The 18,593-nt window shown below is 43.7% G+C and overlaps 1 protein-coding gene across 1 annotated transcript; it reads right to left on the bottom strand.

Annotated features, from left to right (window-relative positions):
• Positions 1–5,988: 5,988 nt before the first annotated feature.
• ZCRB1 (zinc finger CCHC-type and RNA binding motif containing 1) lies at positions 5,989–14,166 on the bottom strand. The gene is made up of 8 exons (XM_072146867.1): positions 14,009–14,166; positions 12,348–12,436; positions 9,228–9,256; positions 8,388–8,499; positions 8,202–8,309; positions 6,982–7,088; positions 6,827–6,902; positions 5,989–6,327 (listed from the first exon to the last, which is right to left on the bottom strand). The coding sequence occupies exons 2-8, from the start codon at positions 12,429–12,431 to the stop codon at positions 6,196–6,198; spliced, it is 648 nt and encodes a 215-aa protein (XP_072002968.1). The 5' UTR covers positions 12,432–12,436; positions 14,009–14,166; the 3' UTR covers positions 5,989–6,195.
• Positions 14,167–18,593: the final 4,427 nt, after the last annotated feature.

The following is an 18,593-nucleotide window of genomic DNA, read 5'->3' as shown; positions in this document are numbered from 1 at the left end:
TTCAGGACCTTGGGAAAGCTGGGTTGCATGTTGCTTGTCAATCAAACACATTACGTGGAGCTTCTAGCTACTGAACTGTCCAGACAGGACTAATCAACCTGAGCTGAATGACTTGTACACGGCAGCTGGGTGATTAAGCAGCGATTTATTACTTAGTTGTCTGAAGGAGTGTAAGAGGAGAAGCGCCAACAGAGCCTCATTATCCTGAATTTTATAATTGTTTTTTCAGAAAAACCACTCAGATCAGGGATTAAACAAGATATTTTTCTGCATCAGGGAAGCTACAGCATTCTAAAGGTATGTTTGGTTCATAATGCATAAAAGCAAATGGTAGGTTTCCTTTAAAAATAAAATGTTATGCCTATACTCTCGCTGTCCGGATAGGCTACTACATGCCCCAGTAGCCTATGTGGCAAATGAACATATTAGCTAGGTAGAATTTAGCTTAGAAAGTATTGTAGGTTTAGCTAAAGCTAGATTATGTTTCTTTTGGAAAACACAGGATTCACTCCAGCATATAAAGGCCTTGGGCCTCGGTGATTCACGAGGAGCAGAAATGTTAGGGACATTGAGGACAGCGCTTTACCATCAGCCACCGTTGTGACGTGGTGGTGGTGTTACAGCATGGGCTGCTGTGTCTACTCAATACGGAACTTCCCTACACTTTGTGAATTGTACAGTGACAAGCCATACTATTCTAATAACATCAGTAAGCAGTCAGCTTTCTGCATGTACATTCCAGGTCTTATTTCATCTTTATGGACAATACTATTACAGTTCATCAAGGTCGCATCATTGGGGGATGGCTGCTGGAAACTTAAATATCTCAAATAGAGTGGCCTGCACCTTCTCTAAACCTGAATCCCAACCTGGGGTATAAGCTGCGTCCCAGTGTACAACAAATGACAGGCATCATGAAATTCATGACATGTTATCACCAGACACTTTGATATATTACTTACCCTTTACATGTATAACAAGATCATATTAAATATGATTAAAGGGGTATTCCCATTACTGCAAATTAATGTTATTGTTTGTATTATAAAAATTTATACAACTTTCCCATATACTTTCCTTGTGGTTTTCTAGATCTCTGCTAGCTTCCTTCTATAGAAAGCTTCTTCTTCTACATCCAGTGGACAGAAATCTGTCCATGGTCACACAGGTGCACGGCTCGTTATATCACATGGCTCTGATTACTCCCTGATACTAACGAGCCATGCACCTGTGTGACCAAGGTCAGAGATCTGTCCACTGGATGCCTATGTAGAAGCTTTCTAATTGATACAGAAAGTATATTGAAAGATTGTATAAGCTTTTTACCATAAAAACAATGTTAGTTTGCTGAAATGGGAATATCCCTTTAAGTATTAACACATACTCTTATATATGACTTAACTATTACATGCATAACCATATACATTTACACAAGACCACAAATGACATGTCATCAGACAATTTAATGTATAGCCCAGTCTACTCTTATGGGTCTCTGGTATAATAATCTGTTCTGGAGGTTCTGCAGCATAATAGTCAGCTCTGGGGGGGGCTTCGCCAGTTTCGGTCTGCTCAAAGGGTCACCAATATTATTGTATGCAGGGGGGGGCATTATTAAAGGGGTTCTCCAGTGACAAACAGCTTAGCTCTGATCAACATGGGTGTATCCCAAATGAATAAAACAGCTAGTCACATATGCATCGGCTGATCCATTCTACTCTATGGTGGTGACAGAGATGGCCAATCGCCATAGGCCGCGGTCACACGTACCGCTAGGCGTCCGTTCATAACGTGACACTACCGCACAGGGGGAGGTCCTCGGCCCGAACGGAAACGCATGCGATTGTTAAGCCGATCGCATGCGTTTCTCTGGAAACGCATGTGCGTTTGGGCCGAGGACCTCCTCCTGTGCGCTAGCGTCGCATTATGAACGGACGCCTAGCGGTACGTGTGACTGCGGCCATAATTGGATATCTTCCTCAGCGCCATAGAGATGAATAGAACAGCCAGCACATGCATGACCGGCTGCTTTTTTTCATTTCTGGGTACAACCGATGTACACCAGACCCTAGTTCTCATGATCTGTGAGGGGCCCATCACTGAGACCCCCAGCAATCAGCAAGTTAGCCTCTATCACTGGAGAACCCCTTATTATTAGCTTCAGGTGATCTCCATTATTATTGTCAGGGCGCCGTCCCACGTTGCGTTTGCAAACGCAGACCAAACCGCGCCCACCGGGCGGTCCGCGGTCCAATCGCATCGGCGTTTTCAATAGAAACATAGAGAAACGCCGATGCGATTGGACCGCGGTTTGGTCTGCGTCTGCAAACGCAACGTGGGACCGCGCCCTCAGGTCTGAGCACTGGATTTTTTGTTTCCACTGGGTTGTGTATTATATTGTGTTTGGTCTGGGGGGATACAAATGCCGTATTTGATTTTTGGGGTTGCTGTACTGTGGATGTTGGTGCATCTAGGGAGCTGGTTACTAGTGCGGCCCCTTGAAGCTAAGTGGTATGACAATGCAGTCATAGGACCAATAAGGGTTGTGCACCCTGTTCTAGAGAAAACTTGAAGATAACTTACATCCTCAACTAAGATTTTGGCACAATGTGTACTTCATGTGCGCATCTTTATAGCGCCTCCCCAGGGTATATCTGTACAGGAAGAATAGTGGGGCCAGCAGGAAGACCTCCAAAGATAATGCGGCCCTGTCCACACCTTCTCACTCTTCTTGCAGTTCCAATCGCCGCCTCAGGGCGCGTTCACACTTTGCGTTTTGGTCGCGTTTTCATTGCGTTTGAAACAGCTGAAGAGAGGTGATTTGCCTAACTACATCACTGTAAACGTTTTCGTTTACAAAACGCATTGTAAATGCGATGTTAACGCGTTAACGCATGCATTTTGTTAACACATGCGTTAACATTGCGTTTACAAACGTAAACGGTAATGTAATTAGGCAAATTACCTCACATCCGCTGTTGTATATGCGTTTCAAACGCAATGAGAACGCAACCAAAACGCAACGTGTGAACGCGCCCTTAAAAGAACGCAGAGAGCAACATCTCTAAAATTGTCTTGGACTGCAGGAAGAGTCCTGACTGGTGAATTTCGTCCTGGGGTGACAGCCGGGGTGCCCACAAAAAGGGCTCTGAGTACCACCTCTGGCACCCATGCCATAGGTTCGCCAACACTGCTCCAAAGGTTCTCAATGGGGTTGAGGTCATGGGAGCCACACCATCATTTTGTCCCCTTTTATGCCCATAGCAGCCAGAGATGCAGATGTGTTATTTACAGCATGAGACGGTGCATTATCATGCATCAAAATGATCTTGCTGTGGAATGCATGGTTCTTCTTGAACCATGGCAGGAAGTGCTGTTTGAGAAACTCCACATACATTATGGAGTTCATCTTTACCCCTTCAGGGATCCCAAAGGGGCCGACAATCTCACTCCCCAAGATTCCACCCCAAAACATTAATCTACCTCCTCCTTGTTGGCACCATAGCCGTGTTTGCATGGGGTGTCCGTCAACCAGCCATCCTCCACTCCATCCATCTGGACCATCGAGCCTTGCATGGCACTCATCAGTGAACAAAACAGTTTTGAAGTCACTCTTCATGTATTGTTTGGCCCACTTGAGCCATTTATGTTTGTAGCAGTTGATAGAGGAGGTCGACAAGATGTCTTACGCACAGCTGCAAACCTCTGAAGGACCCTGCATCTTGTTGTTCGGGGCATGTTGGAGGCACCAGCAGCTTCAAAGACTTGTCTGCTGCTATTAGGCCGCGGTCACACGTACTGCTAGGCGTCCGTCATAACGCGATGCTAGCGCACAGGGGGAGGTCCTCGGCCCGAGTGCACATGCGTTTCCAGGGAAACGCATGTGATTGTTAAGCCGATCGCATGTGTTTCTCTGGGTTAGCGTCGCATTATGAACGGACGCCTAGCGGTACGTGTGACCGCGGCCTTACAAGGCATTTTTGCAGCTGCTCTTTTAACTGAACGTAATTGCCTGTTGGAAAGAGTCCTCAATGTTCCCTTATCAGCACGCACACGTGTGTACGGCGAATCAACGGTTTGACCAATTATCTTAATTCAAACTGGTCAAAAACGCATGCGTTTTTCACGATCTGAAAACGCACTAACTAAAAACGGCCTAAAAACGCCACGTGTGTCTTCACCCTAAAGCCGCGGTCACACGTACCGCTAGACGTCCGTTCATAACGCGACACTAGTGCACAGGGGGAGGTCCTCGGCCCGAATGCACATGCGTTTCCAGAGAAACGCATGCGATCGGCTGCTCTTTGCTGCATTATTGCCCAGAGCTGCCGGCGGCTTCAAAAAGATGCGCCGCCATCATGGTGATGATCGCCGCTCCCCGTGTCATCATCTAGGAGCAGCGGCCGGTCGCCATGACTGCCTCAGGTCTTCAGAAGACCCAAGGCTGTCTCATTTTAACCCATTCATTACAATGTGTGATTTGTGCATTTTAATGAATGAGGTGGAAAATCCCCATATACTGCCATACTGTATATGGTAGTATCGATCAGACAACCTAGGGTTATAGTACCCAAGGGGGTGTGTAAGAAATAGTGAAAGTAAAAATAAAAAAATTATAAAAAAAACCCCTAAATATTCAAATCACCCCCCTTTCCCTAGAACTGATATAAATAAACAGTAAAAATCAGAAACACATTAGGTATTGCCGTGTCCGAAAAATGCCCAATCAAAATATAATAATGGTTTTTCACTGCATTTAACCCCATTACAGAAAAAAGTGCCTGAAATAAAAAAATGGCACTTTTTTGCCATTTTGAAAAATATTAAAAAAAAATTAAAAAAAAAGATCAAAAGGTCGTACAGTCCTAAAACTGGTAGCATTGAAAACGTAATCAAAAGTCGCGCAAAATGACACCACCCGCAGCTCCATACACTGAAGTATGAAAAAGTTATTGGCGCCAGAAGATGGCAAAATCCCCCCCAAAAATTTTAGTACAGGAGGTTTTAATTTTTTAAATGTATGAAAACATTATAAAACCTATAAAAAATTGGTATCCCCTATGATTGTACCGACCCAAAGAATAACGTAGACATGTCATTGGTAGGAACAATATAGGGATAGTTATATTGCTGTACAGTAGTTTTTAAAGATATGTTTACCTAGTGTGGATTAGTTAACCAACAGGTGAAGGCAGTGGTTGGCAACTTTGCCTGTCTACTGCTTATCTTAGTTTTTCTTTTCTTATAATTGACTTTTTTGCAAAGAAAAAAGAAAAAAAAACACTTTTTCACAGATTTTCACAGTTGTGCCCTATTTATCTTTAGAATCCAGATGTGGACAATTTTTTGTGAAAATAATCTTCACTCTCAAGCAGACGAGAGAAGGAGGGGTTGGTCAAAAATTCACAAATAAACAACAGGCTCAGATGCCAAATATACTACTCGCACGCACACCTTTCCAGTCTAAAGATAAATGACCTCACTAACTTTTCATCAGTTACTTATGATCAAGTAACTGATAACAAGTAACTTGTTATCCTTGATCAACAAAGGTGGCTTAGAATGCTTATTGGTCTGCCATATTGTCTACATAGATGATTGGTGTAGTTATTACAGGCGGTCCCCTACTTAAGGACACCCGGCTTACAGACAACCCATAGTTACAGACGGACCCCTCTGACGTCTGGTGAAGCTCTCTGGATGCTTTACCATAGTCCCAGGCTGCAATGATCAGCTGTAAGATGTCTGTAATGAAGCTTTATTGATAATCCTTGGTCCAATTACACCAAAAATTTTGAAACTCCAATTATCACTGGGACAAAAGAAAAAAATTTGTCTAGAACTTCAATTATAAAATATACAGTTTCGACTTACATACAAATTCAACTTAAGAACAAACCTCCGGACCCTATCTTGTATGTAACCTGGGGACTGCCTGTAATCACTTTCCAACCAGTTATTCTTTTTGTGTGAATCAGCTACTTGACATATATCAATCTGGCAAAGCTCAGAAAGTTTATATAGAAACCAAAACTGTACAACTAAAATAAGAAATTAATAAAATAACACATATGGATAAAAACCATGGGGGAAAATCTTTTGATCACTTTAGAAGATGAAATTTAAATGGCAGGTGCCATCTGTAAGTGAAATATTAGCAAGACTGTGTGTGTAACACTGATCTGTAGTATATACTCAGTCACTTAGTTCTTCTTCATCACTGAAATATGCACTCTTTTTTATTCTAGGTCGTCTTGAGTCGTCTGATGTAGATGATTCCCCTCGTGTTTGTCTGATTTTGATTTTTTCTTCTTCAATTCTTGCTTGCTATAATGAAAATAAGAAATACCGTAAGGATGTATTTTCTATTAATCACATTATGACCAACTTCTTTTTTCGGCCATCTATGACTGGGCTGTTTTTTGTGTTTTCCAGCATAACAGGAGCCCTTCTTTTCATTTTTAACCCATTAATGATACACATTACATAGATGCCCATATTGTGTTCTTCATATATTTGCCTTAGAAGTCCATGTATTTCATGCTGTTATTATTTCTTATTGACCATGGAAAAGTAGTAGAAACTGGCAGCTAAATGAACTTGCTTGAATTGTCTAGTTTGTACTGTGCAATTACTAAGAATGAAAAGCATCCCTGCTATATAGGTAAAGTGCCTGGAGAGCAGGGACAGGGAGGAGGAAGCTGCAAATAGTAAAGGAATATGTGGTGTAGCCTGAGGAGAGGTGAGAGATAAAAGAAAGTTGTGCAGGTTCACAGACTTGGATGAAGGGACAAATAGAGAACAGAAGAGACACATGCAACTGTACCTGGAAAGCTATGGCTTGACTAAGGCTGTCAAGAGCAGGGTCTTCACCTTCGTCTTCACTCTCTTCTTCTTCGACTCTGAAGGATAAAATAAGTCTAAGGATGGTACATGTAATAATAATACTCTACTGGATGTCGAAAATGTTTTTCTCCTTACACTTCTTCTACTTCAACCCTTCGTTTTCTTTTCTTCTCTTTCTTTTGTGGAGGTTCACGATCTCCCAGCATATTTTTTGGACAAGCATAACTCAAGTGTCCCGTGTCCTTTAGATTATAAAAGAAAACAACATGTAACAAGTGGTGAAAATGTTTTTCTCCTAACCAGTCTGCAGTGTTGTGATGTTACACAAAGTAATCAGATTGGTTTGATGTAATGAGCCGTACACTTGTGTGATATCACATGAACACAGGCCACTTCATATCCACAGGAAGTAAACAATGAAGCTTCCTGCTGAATGATAAGAAAATTGTAGGGAAAAAAAAAACTAACTTATGGAGGTGGTGCTCCCCTGTGCCGAAGCACCCCGCTGGGTGGAAAAGAATGGCTCTTCACCCCTCCCCTCGCCAGCAGAGTTGCTGTGACGGAAATTTTGGCAGAAATATGACCTGCCATATCAGGTTGAATCACAGTGCGGTGTTACCACTTTTGCCCAAAAATTTTTTTTTATCATATTTAATCCCTTCCCACACTTGGATGTAATAGAACATCCCTGTGGGAAGATACCTCCCACACCGGGAAATTATATTACGTTGCGCTTCTGGCACTGGCTCACAAACGGAGTTGGCACCAAAAGCAGCGGGTATCAGCTGTATATTACTGCTGACACCACGCTGATATTTGCGATTGGAACCGACTGCATTTAATTTTTATTTTTTCAGAAAATTTAGCAATTCATATCTCAGGTTTCACCTAGAAACACAATCCCGCTGTTACATGAAAGTTCTCCTCTATAGGACACCAGAATTGTGCTTCTAAGTGCCACAGCTCCAGATTAAGTGCGACACTAATGTATATATATGTGCTGTCTGCACGGGCCATGTTCAAATAGGATATATATATAGTTGAAAGGCAGTTGTGAAGGGGTTAAAATTGACTTTTTTGACTGCTAGTAACTCAGCTACAAGTTTAGTGTATATTCAAGCTCTGTTAATAAAAATAGAGTTTCTCATTACTGTAGGAATCTGGGAACTATCTTAACTTTGTTCTGTGAAAATCCCAGATGCACCTAAAGGACAAAGTGCGTCAGAAGCCACACAATAATAATTCCTGCTAGGATGTGCAAGGAGGCTGTACCACTGAACAGTTCCCTCCTATGGGGCATATTCACAAGCCAAATGGATGGCGAGAGCATTACAAGGCAGGGAATATTTACTCACCCCACATTCATAGCATCTGGATTTGTCAGTGTAGTTACGTCTCCGTATAAATTCTGCTGCTCTACCATTGTCAATGGCAATGCTTGCTTTTATTGCTCTGCCAAAGAGCTGAAAGATAAGAAAGCATTTATATAAAATACCTATTTTATATATCAATTATCCCAAATGCAGTATGAAAAAGCATACTTGTTTATTGTTCAGAGCTCGGACACAATTCTGAGCTGCTTCTTTATCTAGAAACAGCACAAAGGCAACTCCTTTACTCCTCCGGGAGTCTTTCTCCTTTAAAATAGTGACCCTAGAACACAGAAATGAAAAGAACATTCAAAATATATAATATATCCAAGCAGATGTTCAACAATTATTGTTGTGCGCCTTGAATCAGCACATGGCAACTGCTTCCACCACCTAAGTGTATTAAAGGAAGTGTACCACCTCCACCAAGCGTTATAATATGATATATACAATACTTCTGATGCTGGAAGACAAGGGAGGGAAGAGGAAGCCAGAACGCAGGAGGATAGTACTCTTTTTATTTTTAAATATAAGGGGCACTGCGAGAATATGTGATCACTAAGGGAAGGCTGGTGGTGGACACTGCATAACTGAGGGGAGGCTGCTGGAAGTACATGTGAGGTGTATGAATACAGTGCTGTGTGTATATGTCTGTAGCATATATCTGTATTATCAAGTGTAATGTGTGGCATGGGGAGAGGCGGTGAGAGTTTAAGTATTGAACCCCAATCCAAAGTTCCCACCTGACCCACTGGTGTCTTGTTATGTCTACTCTGACAAGGTATAGTTAAGGTAGGAATAGCAGTGATCCAGATGGTAAGGTATGGATTATCATGTATTAGAAAATCGTATACTTAACAGAAATAAAGGTATTTGAAATTAAAAAAAAAAAGTCCCTAGATTTGTTTTTTATCACCAGTGGCCCACTAAACAAGGTATAAAATGCATGTATACTTGTAAGTTTAAAACACAGATGCAATCAGTGTTTTTTTTTTATATACATTTACTTACTTCACTACTTTTCCATATTTAGAAAAGATCTGAAAAAAAAGGAAAGGATTTTATTAGTAAATCCAACTGAGCTGCGCTTCATCACTTTACAGAGCTTTATTTTTAGGGCACCAACTAGAGTAAGTACCATATATAGTCAAGTATAAGCGATTGTAAAAAAAGAAAAAAATTCCTTGGTGACCGGGAGGTGGCTGCTTAAATAAAAATGAACATTTACTTACCTCCTGGCACCCTCCCTGCCGTCTCTCCAGTCTGTGCCCCATGTAAATGAACAGGCTGGCTACAGGGAGTGGAAGGCCCCCTCTGCTGGCAGCTAAACACAGCGTGGCTCCCGTGCTACTGTTTGTTTACATGGGGCATGGACCTTAGAGATGACACCCCAGGACACCGAGAGGCAAGTAAATGTTTTTTTTTCAGCAGCCCACTCCCGGCCACCAAGGTTTTTTTTTTTGTTTACAGTCAGACAACCCCTTTAATTGCCAGCGTATAATACAGCTGACGCCCACCGTGTACGGAAACCCTAAAGAGAGACATGCCTCCCTCTTAACCTCAGTAGTTTACAGAGTCTTCAAGAACACTTATAGTTAAATTTAGTGAAATAACATCTTAAAATGTATACCAACTTTTTTTTTTTCCATATGTGATAACCATCACCAGAAACAATTCCAGGGTAGGAATTACTACAGTGCTGTGGAAAGAACATTACCGGTAAGCAATTCATATTTTCCTCATCACCACGACAGCACCCGCCTGAGAGATTAGAAACCTTTTTGTTGCTCTAAGCTGTAGAGGACACTCACAGGCAATAATTGAGAGTATGCAACTCTTTAGTATGCACACGACCGTCAGGGGGACCCATGTACGGCCGCAAACTTGTGGCCGTACATACGGCCCCCATAGATGGCATTGACTGGATGGAGCAATACGGTGCTACCACTCTGCATACAGGAGCAGATAGGACATGTCCCGCTACGGCCGGGCAGTGAAACATTTGTGTGCATGTAGCCTAACAGACTAGACACAATCCAACTGGAAATTTCTGTGTGGGATGCCAGTATGGCCACATGTCCTGCCACACCAGAAGACCCGTCCTCTCAGCACCAAAGCACTCACAACTATCAAGTTGCCCTGGAGAAGAGGGATCGTTGCACACACGCAACTTTGAAATCTGCTGCTGGAGGCGCCAGACCCGTCTCCCCTTACACCCGCTCCTATACAGAGGCCAGCAGGAAACTAGAACAGGCGCTCTCAACCGGATTCAGCAAGATACTTCTAGGGCTTGGGCTCATCGCATGGCAGCTGTCATCATTGCTGACGTACAGGCGGCACCCCGATTGTTACTTTGGATCAGATCCAGAACTCCACATTTGGACGAACTCCAGCTCATCGGCCGGGGGTCAGATCTGCCCTCAGACAGATACTAGATAGCAATCCTCTTCGCCATGCTAGGCACACTCAGGTTTCCTTCAGGGACAGAAAACCACTGAGGCTAGGAGGGAGCAGTGTCTCAGTATCCAGGGGACAGATCCCTCTCTCGCAGGTGGTGCTGCCATGGTGAAGGGGAAAAGCTGTTTGTTGGATCTGCACCATGGATCTCTTCTCCTTCAGCTAGCTCTGACAAGGAGACCTGAAATGGCTTTTCCTAAGGGAAGAAAGCCTAGAATTTTATAGATCCTTTGACTTTTTTTTTGACAAAACAGAAAATGCTGGGAGACTCATACCAGCATTCTGAAGTTTGATTCTTTATCGTAGCTCCTTCCATATACAGGCGGTCCCCTGCTTAAGGACACCCGACTTACAGACAACCCATAGTTAGAGATGGACCCCTCTGCCCACTGTGACCTCTGGTAAAGCTCTCTGGATGTTACTATAGTCCCAGACTGCAATGATCAGCTGTAAGGTGTCAGTAATGAAGCTTTATTGATAATTCTTGGTCCAATTACACCAAAAATTTTGAAACTCCAATTGTCACTTGGGCAAAAGAAAAAAAAATTGTCTAGAACTTCAATTATAAAATATGCAGTTTCGACTTACATACAAATTCAACTTAAGAACAAACCTCCGGACCCTATCTTGTATGTAACCCGGGGACTGCCTGTACACCTAACGTTGATATAAGTTTTCGTGCATATACACCCCTGCCATCTGCCTGCTTGGCAAATATTAACCAATCATTTCGAGGATATGCTTAAAAATTTTTAATATAGTTTAGTAGAGGGTTTTGTGAGCTTTTATCTGAACGCTTCCCCTGTTCTGTAAATGCCTGTTGCTACGTAAAATCTATCTTCATCATGTGCTATACAGAATGAAGATGGCTCACTGGTATAGTCAATGTACTCACTAGTGATCTGCTGGGAGAGAGGAGAGTTGAACAGTGAGTCATCAGAGGGAAACTTCATATTTTCAATGAATTTTGTAGTAAAATCTTTAGCTTTCCTCTGACTGTGACCTCTGATGACTCACTTTCCGGCTCTCGTCTCTCCCAGCAGATCACTAGTGTGTTACTGGACGATGTCGGCTATCAAGTCTGACAGTCTAGATAAACAAAGAATAAATAGGTTTTTACGTGCAGGGAAAGATTTAGCTGTAAATATACAAATAGGCAGGAGCAGTGAGGGTGATAAAGACGGCTTTTGCATAGCAACAAGCATTTACAGAACAGCGGAAGCTTTCAAGGTACATTCGTAATAAAAGTTCACAAACCACCCAGATGCGTCATATTAGAAATTTTTTGACGCATATCCCCTACACATAAGAAAAATAAGTGAAATGACAATTCCGCTTTAAAGGGGTTTTCCAATGCAGTCCATTGGATAGGGGCTTACTTGCTTATTGATGGAGTCTCAGTGGATGGACCTCCACGGATCATGACAACAGGTGTCCGTTCTTGGCTACCCCCATCAGTTCCATAGACCGTGGCAGGGTACATGTCCGACCTGCCCCTCCATTCTTTTCAGGTAAAATGTCGGAACAATAATCCCCTGTTCTTGTGATCCATGGGGGGCCCACCACTGAGACCCCTACCGATACCTATCCTATGGATAGGGTCTAACTTGTTGTAACTGGGAAACCCCTTTAATAAAAACATTTTAGATGTGCTTAAGAGATGCAGATACCTACCCTGTGAAGGTCATTATTGGTGAGGGAGAATGGAAGATTAGACACATACACAGTACTCTTGCTTGGTGCAAGGCCTCCACTCATGGCATCTATAGAAAAATCTACATGTTACATGTGCAGTCATATAAAAAGATACACACAAGTTTTCAGGATACATTCATACAGGAAGATTATGACAGACAAAAAAAAAAAAATCAGCCTATTTATTTTAAGTTCTTTTCCGAAGATAAGCCAAGGGACATACTACTTAAACCGAAAGGTTGTACCCCACTAAACTACTAGGTAACTATCTACTTCAGTAGTGTTGTGTGTGTAGCGTCACATCAGAAGTACCTCTAAACATACATGTATCATATTAAAGAGAATGAGCTCATCTTTCAGATCACATAAACCTTATGGTTGTGTGAGCTACAGAAATGAACATGCAAGCAGACAAAAAATAGGCAGGAACTGGATCTTTAAATGTAGTGTACATTTACAAATATAGGGGGGAGGGGGGGACATTTATCATACACCGGCATTCTCGCATTTCTAAGCCAGGTCCTACCTGGTGTAAAATTGTGCAATTGATTACCTTCCCCTCCAAATGAAAGACTGAATTCTAGAAAGGACAATTCATTCCCTACATGATGGGGCTAGTAGTTTTAGGTTAGTGGGGTAAAATGGCACCTCTATCTTGGGGTGGATCGTCGCTCCCATGACATCATTGGGAAGCGACGATCTGTTCACATGGCAGCCTGGAGTCCGTACGAGCCTCCAGGACATGTCATATAAATTTGATAACCCCATGATTGTACCCAAGGAATAAAGTAGAGGTTATTTGGAACGCACAGTCGTAAAAACTGTGCTCACAAGAAAATTGTGCAAATACATTTTTATAGTTTTTTTTCCCTCACAGCCCACCAGTAAAGTTTTTATGAAAGTCGGAAAACCCTTTATGTCAATAGGGAAGGGATTTTGCCACATAATTTCCCAGACCGTTCTTTTGAACATACACTTTAGATATGAATACACATTGTGGGGAATCTATGGTGAGACAAAACCGGCCTACAAGCGTACGCCACCCTTATGCCCAGAGGGCTGGCTTCGCCCTCCCAGCCACATTGACTATATGCATCCTGAATCCTATGCTGAATCTGGATGCAGGTTATAGTGCAATTCTACACCAGACAGGGCTCGGCATAGAATTAACCAGGCAGATTCTTAGTCACATCCCTGTTTTTTTGGAGCAAATTACTGGACTAAATATACCTTTACATTGTAACATATAAGAAATCACATTTTAACTCAATGTGGTAGCTGTTTTGTGCCCATCACCATCAGCAGTGTTGTGAGCTGTAATGTGTGTACACAGCAGACTGACAAGAAGGGAAGGATACAGCATTACTTTCTGATCCCTTTAATTATTAATATTAGTACAGCTCCCTCTGCCTACAGTACACTACTGCACAGTCAGCGCACTACATCCAATGGGCAGTATGTCACCCATAAACAAACACCATTGTAGCCTTATCAAAGAGCACTTCAAGAACGAATGTTATACACAGGACTGGGGAGGGAAGTGTAGTAGTTCTCATGTAAACTAGACTCCAGTGTGATAGGGATCTGTAAACCTCACCGAACTCTAGTCTCCACATACAGAAAGATGAAGCCTTACTTACCAACCTACTGGGCTCAGCAGCGGGTCACCGCTGATTTACCCATCCATCACCCCAATCTCTCAGCAGCTTCCTCCAAACCCCACGCTGTTTGAGGGAGCGGGGATAGCTCCGTGTAAACTTCCGTCTCCAGTGACGGAGCCATTTTGGTGGAGACCCTGGTGACGTTGGTCTATGGAAAAATGGAGACTCACTAAGACAAATGTACACTGTGCAATAGTAGAGATCCTCTAGTAGTCAGGTGGTTACATATAGCTACTTTATTCGTGTCTGTTCGGTGGAAGATGATTGTATTGGGCAGAGTCTTTCATAGAATATAATAAAAATGAATATTGTTCCTATCATGTACACTGGACCAGGCATATATGTTTTCAGAATTGTGCAGGCAAGAGGAACCCACTGATCACACATTTCCTGGATATCTAAAAAATATTTTACATGTGAATTATGAGGGATATTTATCATTGCTTCTACACCAGTTTTCTGGCATAAAAGCATTGAAATAATTAAATTCTTGTGCACTGCAAGAAATTGCTATTATTTTCCTAAAAACGCCACCCCACACCATGGGGGCATGGAGGGGTCACCGGCGGAGTGGGCGGCATGAAGCATTCCTGCCCTGTGCCTGCACACATTCTAAAACTTACGCAAAACTATGCCAGGTCGGACCTGGCATAGTTTTGCCCAGTGGCAAGGGAGCGGTCTGTGCCTCTTGATGTATCCGTCGTGATGGGGGAGTTGCCCTTATGATAAGCCAGCATATGATAAATGCAAGGTAGGGGCACCGTCAGATCCCCACAATTTACACCGGCACATGCTAACACAGCAGCTGCCGCACTGTCTGTACACAGGGCTGCTGATCCACCAGAGTCTCGGGGAACAGCAGCAGCCCTAGCCACACAGCGTGCAGCACATGCCGGCCAAAGAGTTGCACCATCCCTGGGACACAACATATGATTGCAGAGTGTAAATATTACTTTACATTTACAAGACCTCTGTTGCTTTCAATGAATGGAACTCCTCAGGCCATTGGGGCACATTTACTAAGGACTTTGCGCCAGTTTTCTGGTGGACACTGCACTTCTTTCTAGTGCAAACTGCTTGCACAGGTATTTAAGAAGTGTCTGCACCACCATTTTGTGGCGCAGCTGCACTAGGAATAATGCGACACAAATTAGGGGGCGTTCCGGTGCTCAGTCGGACCGAGCGCCAGATTTAACATGCAAGTCCAACAGAAGTGTGTCACCCTACATTATACACAGGCAAGCCACACTTAGTGCAGTTTGAACCATTCTTAGTAAATGTGCCCCATTGTCTTCAGTCACTGACAACAAGCAGAGATCCTGAAAAGTAACGTTTAATCAGTGTGCAGTAATTAACCCCTTGCACACCTGGCAGGTGGGATTCAACTGTGACAAACCCTCAGCTGCATAGTGGCTGTTATCGATGCATGTATATAATGTGTGTGTTTATGGTGTGTATATGCTGTATGTGTGTTTATGTATATGCTGTATGAGTGTATATGAATATGTGTTTATAATGTATATGTACTATACATAATGTGTGTATATGATGTGTATATACTATACATGTCTATAATGTATAAATATGTGTACATATTTTGTGTGTGTATATGCTTTATGAAATTGTATATAATGTATGTATGAGTGTATTAATAAATATAAGTACAGAAATGTGTGCATATGAGTTTAATGTGTGTATATGTGTAGAACTTTAAGTGATTGTATATAAGTATATAAATGTGTATGATTTTACAAATATGTATATATTTTTTAAAGGGGAGAGGGGGCCCCAGAAATCTTCTATGGGGCCCAGCCTCTCTTAGTTAGAGCCTGGATGCTTTCTTCAAAAAACAGTCCCACACCGGACCTTGGTTTGTGTTGGTGCTGCAGCTCTTATTTATAGCAAATAATGGAGCAATAACACACATAACCTTGGTAAGGAGAAGAGGTGTTTTTGGAAGAAAACATCCATGTTTTTAAACCTCTGGACAACTCCATGAAAGCGTCATTCAACTCTTGTTCAGTCTGTGGTAGAATGTGGCATTGGTGGATGGACTTGTCCCAGATGTGCTGGTGTCACGGGTGCCCTCACGACCCACATCTTGGGTCTGGGCTCAACTATGCTCCAATGCGGCGCCTGCTTCACTTACCTGTTCCGCCTCCGGCGGTCGTGCGCTGGTGTCTCTGTCTCCTAGGGGCGCACGCGCCAGCTCGCGAATGTTTAGAGGCCCAGTGCACCGTTGTTTGGTGCTGCCCATTCCCAGTATCCCTTATAACCCAGCCTCTCCCTGCCAGATCTTTGTGCCTTGTGCCTTTGAGAAAGCTTTGTTCCTGATACCCTGTGCTCATGTTCTGAATTCCCGTTGTGACCCTGGTTCTGATCCTGACCATGGTCCTTTGCTGCCTGTCCTGACCTCCTGTCTGTCTAAGACTACGGTTCTCCTCAATGTCTCTGTATCTCGCCTTGCCCGCCACAGCAGACAAAGTCGTGCCTGTTGAACGACCTGGTGGTACCACGCCGCAACAAGTCCAACCTGCTTTGCGGTGGGCTCTGGTGAAAACTGTGTACCACTTAGATTCTGGTCCCAGGTGACGACTAACGCCATCGTCCGCGGTGTACCCCTGGAGCCTGATAGTAAGATCCGGCCATGGATCCCGCCAAGGTTCAGCTTCCTGAACTAGCTGGTCTTACCACCATCGTGGTCCAGCAATCCCAGCAGATTGCAACGCAAGGACAACAGCTTGGACAAGTTACCACCATGCTGCAGCAGGTGATGGCTACTCAGCAACAGCGCCAGGTTCCTGAGACTCGTGTTCTGCTACTCCGGTGTGCCTGCCTGCCGCTGAGGTTGAGACTTTCCTTACCATGAAGAGGGGGAGGCACAAGGTGGGTGGGGGCACTGTTGCAGGCTCACCCGCGGCTCACCCGTGTCTTCCGCTGCCCACCTGCGCGGCGCCCGCACTACTCACCTGTTCTCGATCCTGCTTCCGGTCCAGCGGGCGTGGCTTAAAAAGATTTAAAGGGCCAGTACACCGTTAATTGCTGCTGGCAATTTCCCACAATCCTTTATATTCCAGCCTCTCCCTGCGCACCATTCCTCGCAGCCTTAGAAAAAGCTTGTTCCCATGCTATAAGTGTGTTTTCCCATTGTGACCACGGTTCTATTCCCGACTACGCTCCTCTGCTGCCTGCCTTGACCTTTTGCTACGTCCCCGACTCTGATCCCATGCTGACCTCCTGCCTGTCCCTGACTACAATTCTGCCAGACGTCTGTATACTTCGCCTTAGCTGCCACCGTGGACAAAGTTGGACCTGTGAAACGACCTGGTTGTACCACGCTGCAACAAGTCCAACCCGCTTGGCTGCAGGCTCTGGTGAAAACCCGGGTACCACTTAGATTCGGTCCGAATTGTCGGCTTACGTCATCGTCCGCGGTGGTGCCTATATCTACTAAAAGCCTCTCGCCTCTTATTAAATACAGGCAGGTTGGAGCTGCTTAGACAGGGTCTTATCTGTCAGCGTTTTCTTCTACAGTCTGCAAAGGGTTTTACTCCAAAGGCAGGAAAAGTGGCCTGCAAGTTGGAATAACCAGAAACCTGTTGGGGAATAGGAGATGTATGTGAACACATAATGGATCTCACTCTGTCTTTCCTCCTTTTTAATCTCTTGCCAGGCGTTTACTGCAGCAGTTTTTTTTTTTGTTGTTGCTGCTTGTTTGTGGGCCTGTCTAAAGTTTAGTCTTTAACAAGTGAAATGCATGCTCAATTTGGTTTAAATCAGGTGACTATCCATTAAAGATTATTCCACTTCTTTGCTTTAACCCCTTCACGCTCCGTGGCGGATATATCCGCCACGGAGCGCAGTGAGTTAGCGCTCAGTGGCGGATATATCCGCCACGGCGCTTATGCCGGCTCGGCTCTGGATCAGAGCCGAACCGGCATCGGGAAACACGGGGTGCCGGCTGTAACTAATAGCCGGCACCCCAGTGTAACACCCGCGGTTGGAGTCGGCTCCGATCGCGGGTGTGTAACCCGTTAAATGCCGCGGTCAGCACGACCGCGGCATCTAACATGTCTCTAGGGTGTCTTTCCCCCACGATCGGCCCCCCCGAACCATTTTCGGGGGGCACCGATCGCTGCTATGGAAGTGCTGGGGTCCGATCTGGTCCCCAGCACTGCCTGCAGGCACTGCCAGTAAGATGGCGTCTGTGACGTCATCTTACTGGCATAGTGCCAGCCTATGCAAGTGCATAGGCTAACACTGATAATACCCTGCAATACATGATTATTGCAGAGTATTATCATGAACAAGCAATCAGATGATTGCTTGGTCATTTCCCATGGTGGAAAAGTGAAAAAGTAAAAAAAAAAATGTTATTCAATAAAAAATAAAGTAATAAATCAATAAAAATGCCCATAAGCCCCATAACATATAAAGAGACATATAACCCCAAAAAAGTCTAAATCATAACAAAAACCCCACATATATAGTATCACCGCGTCCGTAACAACCCGTAGAATACAAGCAAATCATTATTGAACCCCCACGATAAACGCCGTAAAAA

Source organism: Engystomops pustulosus, chromosome 4, assembly GCF_040894005.1.
Source record: "Engystomops pustulosus chromosome 4, aEngPut4.maternal, whole genome shotgun sequence".
In the NCBI taxonomy this organism is placed as follows: Eukaryota; Metazoa; Chordata; class Amphibia; order Anura; family Leptodactylidae; genus Engystomops; species Engystomops pustulosus.
The sequence above is the reverse complement of the archived record's forward strand: the minus strand, read 5'-3'. Positions and strand labels throughout refer to the sequence as shown.